The 15,993-nt window shown below is 35.8% G+C and overlaps 2 protein-coding genes across 5 annotated transcripts in view; both read left to right on the forward strand.

Annotated features, from left to right (window-relative positions):
• Positions 1-15,993, forward strand: part of ALG12 (ALG12 alpha-1,6-mannosyltransferase) — a 1,030,719-nt gene that overhangs the window by 87,979 nt on the left and 926,747 nt on the right. The window lies entirely within an intron of this gene.
• Positions 1-15,993, forward strand: part of BRD1 (bromodomain containing 1) — a 66,610-nt gene that overhangs the window by 39,662 nt on the left and 10,955 nt on the right. The window contains exon 9 of one of the 3 annotated variants that reach the window (XM_051629777.1): positions 34-522. The exons of 1 other annotated variant lie outside the window; for it this stretch is intronic. In XM_051629777.1, the coding sequence (XP_051485737.1) occupies positions 34-522 (489 nt within the window). The remainder of the gene's footprint in view (positions 1-33; positions 523-15,993) is intronic. One more of the 3 variants, XM_051629785.1, reaches the window with a different exon arrangement.

The raw sequence follows: 15,993 nt of genomic DNA on the forward strand, positions 1-15,993 counted from the left end.
TCAAAAATCACACTCTATTTATAATTTTTTCAGGAGATAAATCTCCCCCTAAACTTGAACCATCAGATGCATTACCTCTTCCTTCAAACTTGGAGACTAATTCAGAACCACCAACCCTCAAACCAGTAGAACTCAATCCAGAGCAGAGTAAGCTTTACAAAAGAGTAAAATTTGATAATGAATTATATAGTACTTCCATTCAGAAAGAAATAAATGGACACACTCCAGAACACTTACTTGACAGTAATCTCAATGAGTCGACTGTTTCTGCTGTAGCTGAGTCATCAACTGATGTAAACAGACGTACATCCATTCTCTTCTGCAAATCGAAAAGTATAAGCCCCCAAAAGTCTGCAAAGAACACTGAAACCCAGCCAACTTCTCCACAGCTAGGGACCAAAACCTTTTTGTCTGTAGTCCTTCCAAGGTTGGAGACACTTCTGCACCCAAGGAAAAGATCAAGGAGTGCATGTGGAGATTCTGAGGTTGATGATGAGTCCCCTGTAAAGCGCTTGGATACAGGTAAATGTTACAACACTTCCTTGAATGGATACATCTTGAAAGTTAACAGATCTTTTATTTCTTTTACATACCTGTAATTGTTAATCTTCAGGTTTTACCACTTGAAAAGTCTTTGCTTATAGTTGAGTAGTTATTGTTCAGAAAATTACTGATTTGTTTTTGTGTTGGCCCTTACAGTTAGACTTAGTGAACCAAGTTTTACTTTTCTACAGTTTTCAACTTAGCAATGGAATCTTAAAGTTTATATGTATGGGTGAGTGATTTTTTTATTATTATTATTATTTTTCTAAAGGACTTTTTCAATTTATTTTTGTTGTAACTGATAGGAAAGCTGCATCAGCTTCTTTTTTTGGAAATTCCTTGTTAAATTACATGGAAATTTCATATAGGGTGCCAAACCAAGAACTCTTATAAGGAGGAACATGGAAAAATACATATTCCATGAGTAGCTTCATTTTGCTGTAGTGTACTCCAAGCATATGTTAAATGTTACAATAGTAATGAGTGTATATGAGGTTCTTTGTATACCCATGTTTATGGAAGTGTTAAAATTCCAAAGTACAATGATATTTCCTGTGTTTCTTTTGTTTGTGGACTTGAAGTAAATAAAGTTAAAGAATCTAAGTGTAAGATACTCTTAGTGAGACTTCTCTAAAGAACATTAAAAAATGTTATTTTGATTCATTGGTGCAGTACAGTTGAAGACATTAATAACTCCTTTTCCTAGTGAACCATAGTAGTATTTATTAGGGAAGTTTGAAGAAAACTTTGAGGAGGAACACCAGCATAAGGAAATTACTTAATATATTTCCTTAATGTTATCCACGGCCATTGCTATGACTTTAATATTAACCTTTGAAATACATTGTTTCATTGTCTTGTTAATAAGCCATATGCAGTTATGAAAACAGCATGTGATTTTTTGGTGACATTGAATTAAAAATACAGGAATGTAATTTGAACATCCATTGTGGACATGTGCTCCAAAAGCTGGTTGTTATTTTTGTAGTTTGAGGGAAAAGGATGATTGGCTCGGGGTTTTTTGTTTGGTCATTTTTTAGTGGGTGTTTTTGTTTGGTGTTTTTTTTTTTTTTAGGGGGGTTGGGGGGATGGGGAAGAGGTATTTGGTTGTGGTGGGTATTTTTAATGATCAGATGAGAAGGAAAATTATCCTAATGCTTCAATCGTAGCATGAAAAGTAGCAGGTAAGATTTGGGGGGGGGGGGATACCTTTTAATTTTTATTTTCATTTCTTTCTTTGTTTCGCCTCTTGGAAAAGCCCCAGTTTTCATTCCTTGTCATAAAAACTTGGAAGGAGCATGTAGATTTGATCTGGTACTTCAGTTCTGAAGTAGGAATCATGTGAAGGTGGTGTGATGATAGAAATTAGTTTATTAAGAATATGAAAAGGTTTGGTTTTCAAACATTACAGTTTACCAGTCTTTAATCTAAATAATTTCATTATTTCCCCTTATGCAGATTGCATTTTATCACATGCACAGTGAATCGTTTTGTGCTGGATCACATCAGGAATTAGTACTAGTTCCTTGAATTTTTTATATAGAACATTGTTAATTGTTTCTTTGGGGAAAATTGTTTTTACTATATAGCAAAATTGACTTGACTAAAAACTAAAAACCCACAATATTTAGGAATAAATTTTAAATCTCTGGTTTTGTACCTTTTCTGTCTCTGTAGGTATTTGTATGTGAGGCAAACATCTTTTGGTTATCTTCAAACAAAAAAGCCCAAACAATTTAGTATTGTTTATTTTAATTTGAGTACTTTTCTCATTTTCAGCATGTCTAGGTTGTTTTTTTAATCTAATATATAGACTAGTAACAGGAATAAAAGCTAAAAGTTGAAAAGATTTTTTTTAACATTTTTTCATTTCTGCAACCTCTTCCTCAAGTTAATGAGTGTACACAGAGTTAAACTTAAGTAGAATGGATACTTATGGGATATTTATGTTTGGTTTTTTTTATAGCTCATACATAGAGACTATGTATGTGAATTGAAATGTTTTAGCCAAACTAAGTCCACCTGAAGGTGTTCCAGTTATTCTTTAATAGTACATAGTTTTTTAGGCATGTATGGCTCATATGAATGTCAGCTTATATCATATTCCTGTGATGCATTTGTCATTAGCAACCAGATGTTTTGCTTTCACATTGGAGGTTTAACTCCTCATGTTATTTTCAAACTTGTCTCCACACTTGTTTAAGCAATTTGCAGTTGGCAGCTGTTTTGAGCCATGATTCAGCAGGAAACCAGCACAAACCTCAGATGCTTTCCAAGATTTAAAACCAGTTCAATTGTTACACTTTTGCTAATGCAAGCTGTTGTAGATAGATACAGATGTCTGTGTTATGATAAAAATAAATGAGATTGTGTATATAGGAATTTATTTTTTTCTGTTTGGATATTTTTCACAAAGTCTCAGTTTCAGGTTGCTCGTAAAATGTTTTTATTCAGAAGTACTTGGCAGACATGAGCCTTTTTCTCCAAAGCCATGGCAGGAAAGGTGCGCTTCAGGCTTCTTACATGCATTCTTGTGAGTTAGCGACATCATGAGCAGTCATTGGGGTTGAAAAGGAATTATTATTGCACAGTTTGCTTTGACTACTATGAATGTTCAATATTCTCATGTCACAGTCCAACTCTTTTCTCCCTTTTGGAGAAATTTAACGGGACCGAGGGTCTGCACTTGGTGTTTGCCTCTCTCAGAGGAGCAGCTAACTGCAGTGCTGACTTTTAGAGTGGGAAAGCAGCCAACCTTCACCCTGCCCTCTGTAAATGCAAATTTAAGATTTACGAATTGAACGGTTTATTTAAGGGATTTAACAAAATTTAGGGAAAAGAGGTTCAGTAAGGGCAAAGAGCAATAAAAGAAACTGGGGGTAACACTCCAACAGTTAAAGTTTCCCACCCAACGATGCTATTAAGTGGGGGAATTTAGGAGGGTTGAGGAGAGGAAGATGAGATGGAGGACAGGCCCAACACTGACTTTTCTCTTCAGTGGGGTCACGAGATGTGTGTATGTAAAGGCAAGGTAAGAGGGGGAAGGCATTCACAGGATGGGTTTCTACCCTGCTCCTGAGATGGTCAGCTGTTTCAATGATATTTGCAACCACTCTGCCTCCCCGGCGCAATAGCAAGACTACGTGCAGTGAGAATAGGGTAGGCTATGACTGGTGGTGGTCCACAGGGGTTTATCCCTGACAGCAATACCTTCTTTATTTACCCTCCTTTATTGGTGTACTCCCGCCGTGACAGTAGCACACAATCCCTGTGGCAGTCTGTAGATTCCAGCGATCCAAAATCCACCCAAAAAGGAGAAGTAGCAGCAGCAGCAGTGGTCACAAGCCGAGACGCAGCCCCACAGCAGCCAGCAAACAGTTCAAAGGCACAAAGGAAGCAGTCTGTCCAGGGCTGCTTTTATAGCTCGTTACATTGTAGTCCAAGGTTTCCAATTGGTTCTTCTCTGTCTCCTCCGAGCTGTTATCCAATGAAACCTTGCTGCAGTCTCAACGCGAAACCGCAACGATGTTGCGGTTCTCCTGACACAGGGTTCCCACCTTAGTCTGTTTCTTCAGCACGGCAGCATAGTTGTTCAGCCCATGAAGAAGGGAAAGGCAGGGAGCATGAGGAGCAGCCATTTTGAGGAGTTTAGATCACTGCTCCATGAGGCAGTCAGTTGCTGCAGAGAGGGGAGGGGTACCGAACCTCACATCTCAATTCTAGTGGATGTAGGCTAGAAGTCATTAAAAAGGGCCTTGCTTAACATAAAAAACACTGAAATTTTAAAGTGCTTGAGAGCTGTAGTGTTGCATCTTTTTTCTTCCTTGGCTGTTCATAAACAATGTGAGGTTTTTTGCTAGTAATTAAGGATGCCTTGTTTTGTCCCTCACCTTATTCAGTCTCCTCAATTTTTCTTCCTTTCACGTCACTCATTCTTATATGAAGAAGTTCAAAGGAAGACTCTAAAGCTTACATAGTTAAGTGAAACCATACCTACTTTGTCTGTTGTTTCATTGTTCTCATAGACTGCCTTTTTATTATGCTCTCTTGAATTACACTGGAGGTAGGTGTGCTTGCCAGTTAATTTCAAGAAAAACACCCACAGGATCCATTGGCACACTACTTTCTCAGTATGATGTCCTATACATGGCTGGTTTTCATTTACAAAATAATTACTAGCTTTTTTCAGAAATAGAGGACTGTTCAACAACATGACATAACCTTCAAAGAGGACTGAAAACACTTAATTTCAATACTGTGACCTCCTTTTATATGTCAATCTTTGTTTAAAAAATACAAAGCAATAGTGTAATTTTTATATTTTTTTTTTCTACTGGGATATTATTGGTTACATATATAGCATATCTTTCTCCATAGTTGCTATGTGGAAACTGACAACTACATAGCAGAGAGATGCGTTAAAAAATTTTCCATCCATCCTTGATGTATCTTGGGTTTGCTTCATATTATACCTAGCAATTTCAAAAAGAAGATAAGTTGGTTTTACATAGGAAATTTTGGTCACATCAGAGATGGATATATGATTCTTGAAGTTCAGGCATGTCAAATCTTAACTGCAACAAGTTGAATGAATGAATATTTTCAGAATATCCATTGTAGACCTACCTTGCTCTAGTGTTATGAAGATTAATTATTTTAGTCAGGAAATTGGTGCAATTACTGCATCTGAGAAAAGTAAAGCTCATTAATGGATAGAAGGTAGATTTTACCGACCATTTAAAAAAATTGCCTCTATCTGTTGTGTATAGGTAAGATAAACTCCTGGAACAAATGAGTGTGTTATGAGCATTGTTTGAGCATTGTAAAAAGGTAGGTTAGGCTCAGATAAATTTTTCATGTTGTTCTTGGTTTTATCAGTCACCTAGAAGCTTTCATAAGTTTTGGATAGTAATTCACAGTTACTGTGTTGGTACTTTCCATTAGAAACTAAGTATTTAGAATATACTATCTTAAAGCAGTCACTTTAATTTATCACAGAATTAGGGTTGCAAATGCTGATTATTATAATGCAGTATGGTGGTTTTCAGTTATTTCTTGGCTAGATAGCAGTAATAGAAATCTTCAGTGAAATGTAATTTACTTAGTATGCCTGTTTCCAGCTACATAGATTTTCTCAAGACACTGAAATGGATATAAACAGATACTTACAACATGCATCACTGAATTAGAGTATTTAACAGTAAAAAGAACTGGGTTTTTTGGGCACTGGGGGATTTTATCATTTATTTATACATACTTTGCATGGAGTTATCAATATACAACAAACTCAATTGTATCTTATTAAAACTATGAGTAAATGTTGGGCTGACTTTGTTTCTGCCTGATAGCTACAAAATGTTTGATGGCACTTGAGAACTGTCTGCAGGTAACCTGTATATTAATTTTACTTGCATTTGATACAGTTTAATATTCTAGAGATGACTACTTTCAGTTAATTTCATTTGAAGTAATAATGGTAGAGATTATACCTGGGGTAAAATGGGATACAGGGGTTTTTTTGAACTCTTCAGTACTCCATATCTCTCTGGAGCACAGACCAATTTGATGAAAAGTCAAACTTCATATGTGCAGCATTCAGTTATCATTCTCTAAATGGGAGAAATGAAAGTAAAACATGCAGTTCCAAGAACATAAGTTGTGTCCTGTAAGTAAATAATAAGCTAAACTAGACGGTGCTCAGTGAAAAAAGTAATTGGCATAATTACTTATCTGGTTAACATAGACAGAATGACATACATACATATTCATTAATATAACGCAGTAGTTTGACTAATTCTACTGACAGATCCAGCGTCCTTATACTTTTAATTAACTTTTTTTGTTTTTCTTTAGATGCATAGTGCTTGTTTCTTGTAAAGTCTGGTGTGAAGTATAGTTATTTAAGCATTTAGTGATGTCCAAAAACTTCAGCTGCCTGCCTTCAGGTAGTTTCAATACATAAAACATTTTAAGATGTATATGCAAACAAAACATTGAAGACCTAAAAGGAGTTATCCCCTGGCTTGTTGAATTTGTCAGTAGAGACACAGGACTACAGGAGGTCGTCTGCTGAGTTGACACAATAAAACAGTAGCCCATAAGCACCAAAGAGGCTGAGAAAGTGAGGAGAGTACTGAGGTAGTTGCTAGTGCATTTTTGCTTGTTTTTGACAAGCTGGAGCTTTTTGGGTTTTGTTTGCTTGTTTATTTTTAATGGGGTGATGAGCCACTGAGAAACTTTGACCATTTGCTAAGAAAACCAAGCAATTTAAGAAGATAAATTTGAAAAAAAAAAAAAAAAAAATCCAAATGCTTAATTTCTTTATTTGTATTTGGCCTTCTCAAGAGTTAGGCAGGGGTTCTGGCAGCCCTACTAACATTTTTTCAAATTGAATTTCCAGAAAAAAATATTTTTAAGAGAAGACAAGGAATTCATGTCTCCCTCTACATAAATGACCAACTGGAGTGCATGTAGCTCCACCTGGGGATGGACAAGAGCTTATTGGTTGGGGTTAAAGGGAGGGCAGGGCCAAGGGACATTCCAGTGGGGGTCTGCTACAGATCAGTCAACCAGGAAGACTGAGTAGATGAGGTCCTTTACAAACAGATAGGATTAATGTGTAAGACAGAAAGACAGGGAAGGAAACTACTTTATGCCAGTCAGCAATTGCAATGACATGTAAGAGAATAAACATTCCTTTTGGTTTTATTTTATCTAAAGAAGCATAGTATTAATTTCCTCGCCATTAAAAATCCTTTGCATATTTCTTGATTTATATGATTAGAAAAGAGAGAATTTTGAGCAACATAGTCAAGAATTACAGGGCTTGATGAAGAACCAGATAAACAAGGGTTTAATCCTTTTTCAATGCTTATGAAGTGTGTGCATACATGAGTTATAATGTGCATTCATGTTTTAGAAACTTTGGTCTTAAACCTGATAATTTCCTTGAAATTATTATCTTTTGGGGATTTTCTTAACATGTGTATTGTTGGCACCCAACTTAGAATTACTGTGCTTTCTAAGATCAGTATAACTAAATCTTCTGTAATAAAAAAATATTTCTAGATGCCCTTCTGTTTTTCTCGATGCTGTAGGAATTGTGGAGCATTTTACTGTATTCTGGCATTTCATTTTTTGGAATGCTTAGCTCATTTCTTGGCACAGGTTTGGTTACCTAAAATATAAAGATGCCATAGTCTCCTATGTGTTTCTTCTCTGGCTTTTAACACTTAATTTTTCTCTGTGGTGTAGATGGTAAACAGAGAACTGGGGGGTTTATTGAAAGTATTAAAGAAATTATGAATTTGGAGATCCACATTATGCTTACAAATTAAGAATACAGTTGTCATGGTGTTTGGGCTGAGTATAGATGACTTACCTTCAACTTCACAGGCTGAGATATCGTGAAGTCCGATGTATCTGGTACATAAGGTACTGGAATTGATCAAATCACCATTATATGTGGTCTGTTTAGAACACCATAGAATTATAGAATGGTTTGGGTTGAAAGGGACCTTTAAAGGTCATCTAGTCCAACCCCCACGTACTTGTCTACAGGTCTGAGTGAAGAGAAAGATAATAAGAAGAATGAATCCACTGACTCCAACGCTAATTTTGAGCACTGAACCTGCAAGTCAAAAATACAGGTGACTTAGGGCTCATTCTACTGTGAAGGGAGAGAGATGGTTCCCACAGTGTAGTTGACAACAAGATGAATGTCCCTTAGAAAAGGTTTGTGTGTAGGTTTGTTTTTTTTTTTTCCCTTTTCCCTTTTTTCCCCAAAAATAAGAATGTGTAGTTACATGCATAGAGGGAGGTCCTCCATAAAGAGTAATTATGGTGGTATGTACTGTTTTAATGTATCCTACAAGTTCTTCCCTTTGCATCTTTATTTTCCTCTTTCTACTGCCTCAGCTGAGTTGGGGGCATTTTGTGTAGCCATTACTGCAGTTGGTAAGTGTGGACTGGTACCTGCATCTGCCTTGCCCCTTTGGCAGTGTCTTTCGAGTTTTTAGCTGAACTACTCCTGAAAGAGACAGTGAGGACTTACTGGCATCTTGAGGCTTCTTGCTATGTCAATATCTTCCCAAAGATGTTTTTCATTCTCAGCCATGTTTTTTTGTTTTGTTTTTTTTTCTTAACCCCCCTGGCTACCAAGGAGGAATAACTTTTATGAGTGAGCTGGACTGTGAAGTAACTTCCCGTGTGTTCTTTCTGGAAAGGGATGTGTTTATGTTTTCAATTTAAATTCAGTTTTTGCTATGATACGTAGATCTTCACATCGGAGACATTATTGCTACACCATACTCATTGCTTTCTTTTCTGTCATATGTTTGAAGGATACTTATTCCTCCACCCTCCTACTCCTGTGTTTATAGTCTTATCAGTATAAGTTGGTATTAAAGTTGGTGGTGTTCATATATCCAAAGAGCCTTCAGTTGTCTTTGAGTCATCTAAAGGTTCTTGAACCTTTAAAGTTCTTTGTGGTCCTTTGCTTTAGTGCATTTGACTCTGTTGTGTACTTAATAATTTTAATTTGTCCCTGTTTATTGCCTTAGCCACAAATTGTGTCCTTTTTTGTATATATATAAAACACAAAGTTGAAACCCTACTATTTTACTGGGTCTTGCACTCTGGTCATAACAACCCCCTGCACAGGTACAGGCTTGGGGAAGAATGGCTGGAAAGCTGTCCAGCAGAAAAGGACCTGGAGGTGTTGGTCAACAGCCAGCTGAATATGAGCCAGCAGTGTGTCCAAGTGGCCAGGAAAGCCAATAGCATCCTGGCTTGTAGCAGGAATAGTGTGACCAGCAGGAGTAAGGAAGTGATTGTGTCTCTGTACTCAGCACTTGTGAGGCCACACCTCAAGTGCTGTGTTCAGTTTTGAGCCACTCATTTCAAGAAGGACATTGAGGTGCTGGAACATGTCCAAAGAAGGGCAAAAAAACTGGTGAAGGGTCTCTAGAACAAGCCTTAGGAGGAGCAGCTGAGGGGACTGAGGCTGTTCAGCCTGGACAATAGGAGACTGAGGGTAGACCTTACTGCTCTCTACAACTACCTGAAAGGAGGTTGTAGCAAGGTGGGGAATCGGTCTCTTTTCTCAAGTAACAAGTGATAGGATGAGAGGAAATGGGCTCAAGTTGTGCCAGGGAAGGCTTAGGTTAGATATTAGGAGGAACTTCACTGAAAGCATTATAAAACAGTGGAACAGGCTGCAGTGGACTCAGTACTTAGGTTAATGGTTGATCTCAGGTCTTTTCCAACCAGAACAATTATGTGATTCAGTGTGGCCCAATATTTTGGGCCATCTTTAATTGATAGCTCACTTCTATGTTTCCCATTTTGGTACCCAGCCATAGTTTATTTTGGTGCGCGTAGAGGAATTGTACACGTAAGATGGTATCCCGTATAAAGAAACACGCGTTACTTTCAAGAATGCGTGAAATACTTGAAACAAAGTTGCTTTTATTATGGTGGTATCAGAACAGCATTCATTGGTCCTGTTGTCACTTGGATTTTGTCAGGCTGTGATATCCTAACATGGTAACAATCTTCCCCACTTTAATTTTTCTTTCTCTCCTCCTTCCTTTTTTCTCTTTTGTTACTTTTCTCATTTAGCCTCCCTCCAAAGCTTTAATAGTACAGTTCTCACTCAGAAACTGCTTCCCAACAACATGTCACTAGAAAATTTTGAAGTTTTCATCTCCTTATGTGAAATACCCTTCAAGGTACAAAAGGCCTGGAAAATTAGGTCAAAAAATGCAGCTGAGTAACTTAATGAAGTAACTAGCTAATTCTAGGACTTGCAGTTTACTGCATTGTCCTTTATGTCATGTCCAGAGTGGCAGATCTCTGGTAAACATTTCTGCCTTAATCTTTCCTTTAGGTGGCAACTTCTGCTCCAGTTTCTGTTCCCTGTCCTAGAATGTGGCACAAATTAAGAACTGATTACTCTAAATAGTTGTTAAAGGCAAATAAATGTTAATGATTTCTTTTCTTAATAGAGTATGACTGTTGAACATGCTTACATAAGAGAGCTCTGAAGTTCATCTGTCCATCTGTTTTGTTTTCTTTGGATACTGTGCCCAGCAATTGTTCTTACAATTACAGGGAAACAAAGAAGAAAAAAACATGTGTTGGCAAAAGCTCTATATAAAATCCTTTAAATAATAATTTAAGAAAAAGAAGTTGGTTCCATTTAGTTTGCCTTTGGTAGGTCCTGCTAGGCTGCTCTGAAAGAGTGCTGAACATTCAGTCTTGATACATTATATTGATAGATAATTATAATGCATTTTCATTACATAAGTTGAGAATGAAAATAATATTTTTTTAAATTTTAATAACTGTCTTTTATATATCAGGGTTTGGTAGTTTGAAAAATAAAAATCTTTAAATGGAAAATGTGTAAGAAAGTACTTTTTCTTAAAGATCTTTACTTTTTTGCGTTACCACATAATTCAGAAAACAATGCTTGGAAAAAAGATTCCAATCTCAAATCCTCATAAGTAGTCTTTGCCAAGATAATGAGAAAGAAACAGTCCTAAATACTACAGACTTCCTATAGCCATTATATTTATTGGATCCTGAATTACGTACCATTGGTCTGTATGTGTGATTGAGGCACTTAAGACTTGTATTTTACGATCAACTGGGTGTGTGTGTTACATGTCATGAACCACAGAAACTCAAGCTGAGAAAATAATTCAATTTGTCAAGTTAGTTTTAAATTCTTCAAGTTTTTTGTTTGCGCTTTTTAATGGCATTTTCTTTTATACTACTACTATCATCAGTCTTTTTGTATCACTGGAACAACTGACACTCTAGAAGCTGTAAAACAATTTTTCGATAAATGTTTCTGCTTGTGTGCTCTTTTTTTTCCTCTTGGATTTCTCTGGAACGTTTTCAGACTCCTGCGTTAGTATTGTCTCGCACTTGTATATTTTAAAATGTCTTGGAAAGTCATTCTACGATACAGTGATCCTATTGTTGTATTGCACAAAGCAACAGACAATCCTTATCTTGTGGAAGCTGTAGTTATTAAATGTTGATTAGTTTTCCTTTCTGTTGTGTGATTCAGATTCAGCTATTTTAACAAACTAATTTGATTAGCTGAAGACACTTCTTATTTCCAGATTTTGAAGAAAGTTAGTAGTTACAAGATGCAATCTTCAGCATTCTTTTGAAACACATCAAACTTCGACTATTTGATGAGCCACCAAACTATTTATTATGTATTACTTAAACTGACAAAGGTGACATTTTCTATTTATGATCTTGAAAGTTGCTGCTGTTTAATGTGTAGGTGTCATGTCATTGGCTCACACTGAATTTTCTTTGCTATCTTTTGCCATCACCAAATTTTAAGCAAGTTTTGAAAGCTTTATTTCCAACCAAGACTCTTTACATCAAACTTTATCATCTTTGTGAATGTGTCTCCCATTTTATCTGCATACTGTTTAAGAACTGCAGACTTTTACATGCTTAGATATTCATCTATTTATTCTGAAAAGAAGTATTGTGTCTAATATTCTTACCGCACTCCAGAACTTACTGTTGGGATTAGACATTTATAGGATTATTCTAAAGGTCACCTTTTCGAAACTTTGTGGGTGCTCTCCTTTTGCTGCAGTATGCCCATTTTCAAGGTTTGTGTATTTAAAAATACAGTAAATTCTGGTTATTTATGGAAGTATTCCTTTATCCTGTCTGTGCATAGCAGTATATATAAATCCTCTTAAATTAGGGTTATCTTCCTTCTTACTCTTACTGGAAGAATTTTTAGATGCATTTCAAAACCAGGTTCTTGATGGATATCATGCACATAGAGGTTGGATTCTGTGCTTTCAGTGACTTGCATACTTTTTCATTTACAAGAAAGAGGACTGAATCACAGTGAAATTTTTTATTTAGTTTTGCCCCATTTTAAACTTTTAGCTGAGTATTAGTGCTAGAATTCGTGGAACACTTGTATCATTCTTTTTGTCTCTGGACACTGCTGTAAGGATGGCTTATTTATTTGAAAGCTCTATTTCCTTTCAGAGAGACTTAATGGCTTTTTCACTGTCTTCCAGGTTCTCATATTAACTAATATCATGCTGGGTATTTATCTCTTTGGATCCTAATTATTTTCTATTATCCTCAACATGGAATGGAATTCAATTAAATGATCATTTTGGAGCGCAGAAAGACAATTACATTTGAAGTAATTATTTTGGATCATGTTGGAGACACCAGCCATCCTTAAAACACAAAAAAACTGAACACTGTTGGAGGAAGTCTTTGACATATATGAAACTAAGTTCTTCATTCAATATATTGCCCTATTTCCGTAAGTTACAAAGTTGTACATGTTGTAGTATATGTGACACAAATTGGTCGCAGATTTTTGCCAGCCCACCATTCTTATTCCTAGAACATGCTCTGTGAGAGTAGATTAGTTGAGAATGTTCCATGTTCATCCTCTTCCCTTCCCCAAAAAACAGCCTGATCTTCCGGAGAAGTAAAGCATACCAAAAAATGCTTTACCTATTTTTACGCATTTATGTCGTTCTAGTAAACTATACCTTTTTCTTTAAGATGCATATCTTTTAATGAAGACTACCATCAGTGGTGCTGAGTAATTGTCCAAATCAGGACTTGATTAGTCCTTGCTCAGTAAAATGAACCTAAATAGTAAGAGCTGGTGCACTGTATGTAGATATTTTTTGAGTGCTCATACTTTTTTAGTGGTTGAAATTATTTAATGGTTTTCATTATTTCTCAGCTCTTCAGCTGTGGTTTTAATACAGCACTTCATCTTACATTTGAATGTTTGGTTTTGCATCAGGCTATGTATAGTAACATTTTAATTGCTTTAGAATAATTTTACACAAGTTCTGCTTTATTTTTGTTTCAGCAGAACTGTAAGATGTGATTACAGTCTGAAATGCGTGGTTCTCTATTTTGCAGCAGCATTTTGTTCATCTTGTGTTCTTCTTTCATTTTTTCCAAAATTCTTCTGTTTTTCCACAGTTACCTTTTCCCTGCTTCCATTAATTTGGTATGGGGAAAAAGTTTCTATCTTGCTTGATATAGTTACTTTATGAAAGTTTTAACTGCAGTTTAAGAACACACTGCAACTGTTGAGAAAATGTTAAAACTTCCTCTGGTAAATACAACTTTTATGGGCAGTAAAAAACCTGTGAAAAAAGTAAAAAGCGGATCATCTTTGGCTTACTTTCTTTTTCTTCTTAGTTTACAGTTGTTTGTTAGTGGTTATTTCTAAAATGGTTACTTTTGTTGTATGCCGTGATGGACATGGAAGTAAATTTCCTATGTAAATTGAAGACTAGAGTTGAAGACTGGAAACAACACTAACCCTGCATTTAAGATCAGTGGCAGACTTTGCTATTTGTGAGTTCTGCCTCTGATAGTGGATTCTGTTTTGAAGGAACTTAAGAACAGAGGGGAAAATAAAAAGGGATCATCTACTAATTAAAGGTTTTATTTTGATGTTTAAGATTTTGGGGGAGTGGGGAGGGAAGGCAGTTGAGTTGTCCTCACTCAAGAATGTTGGTCAGAGGAGACAGGTGTAAGAATTTCAGTACCTGACCTAATGGTGTTTCTTTCCATGACTGTAGCAAAAGTTTAGCTGATCTAACAAAATCATGAACTTTTGAAAAATGTAAATGGCTCATACAGGTTTGTTGCAGGCTTATTCAGGATTTTCTTTATTTGACCTTCTTAGTCTTATCTTATGAGCCAATAAAATGCAAATTCTTTAAAGCAAATGGGGGTCATCTCTGATCTCATTTATTCTCATAGGTACAGGATATTGGGTGTTTATTGATTGATAGGAGAAAAAGAGTTTTGCAATCATCTAAAAAAACAAAATTCCCAGTTACAGCATCTAAATTAAGTATATCTTTATTTTTTTGCACATTAGTGATACCATAAAGCACATATATCTTATTGCCTGGATTTTTCTGTCAAGTAACAAGGTCATTTAGGAACTCCTGCATCTTTGACTAGATATGAGTGTGTTTTCTTTAAAATAAGTGTTGAGGTCTTCATTTCTTAAAATAATGCCTATTCCTTATAATTTCTGAAAGGTAAACTGTATACACTGAGTCTCATGGACTTCATAGGCTCATGTCATTCAGAGAATGATTTTCAGCAAAATTGCTCCTGATTATAGCCTGCATGTTCTTTTGTTTTCATACTTCCACAAGAAAGAGAGAAATGTGTCTGAGAAGCTCTAAATTCTTTTGCATTATAATATTCATTGTTTCTCAACAAAGTTTGGGGTTTTTTTCCACTGTCACTATTCTACAGATGGGAAAAATTTTGCCTACTGTAATCTTAAAAACCTGATAGTGAATTAAATGAGTCATTAAACTCATTATGTTTAAACTAGTATAAGACTGGACTGCCACTGCAAAGAGCCATCTTCACTGCTATAGTTGCATGTCTCTGCTGCTTCCCTTGTTTCTCAACATCATCAATCAGGCAATCACAGGGTTGCTTTGCCCAGTGCATGGCTGAAAACTAGTTCATTACATGCCCATGTATTTCTTGATACTGACATGGTGATGATGAAGATAAACCATTGCAAGGAACTGAGAGAGCCAAAATGTCCATTTCATTGTCAGCACAATCAAAAACTGATAGAAGCAACTAAAACATGAAGCTACACCCTAATTTATTTTTTTGGCCTGGATATACATATAGAACCAGTGTGTGCAAAGATGCGTAGCCAAGTCATATTTGGCATACATATGGTTAAACATTTTATACATACTCTTACAAGAGCAAACACTTTCCTTACACTTTTTCAGTTCATTGAGAACTGGTAGCAATAATTATTTGATCTGTCTTTAAATTCAGAATTTGTGTTCTAACATTCTGCTTATAGCTGATTTTTATTACCTAGGTGCCTGGATGATAACTTGAGTATGTCTGTGGCTTGTGGCAAGATGAAAACAGAACTATTTCTAAATCTCATGTGAAAAATAGGTCTGACAGGATGTCTAAGAATAAAAAATAGTTATTTGTAGAGACCTTAGGATCTTCTTTTTATCTTTACAGAATGTTTTTTCAGCTTTTCATTTCAGGTGTTATGAGAAATGTATTGTGATAGTTTGTAAAGGAATTTAAGCTTTCTCATAAAAAATAGTCTGTTTTGACAGGTCTTTCAGTATAGTCTCAGACTGAGCTCCTTCTTTATCTCCAGCTATTTTTACTGACTTGCTGAGGATGAGAACAAGATTAACCGATGTCATGTAGTTTGGTACTTGAACACTAAGACAATCTTACCTTTATTTTTTTTTTTACTTGTATAGGAAATCAAAGACAAGTACAGGATTTACAAAACACTCTTAAAGGAATGTTCTACATTGTCAAGTAAATGGAAGAGAATGCCCATCTGTAAATCTTTCAGACCATTGAATAAATTCTGTTTTCTCTTAA

The sequence above is a fragment of the Apus apus genome, chromosome 1, assembly GCF_020740795.1.
Source record: "Apus apus isolate bApuApu2 chromosome 1, bApuApu2.pri.cur, whole genome shotgun sequence".
NCBI lineage: Eukaryota > Metazoa > Chordata > Aves > Apodiformes > Apodidae > Apus > Apus apus.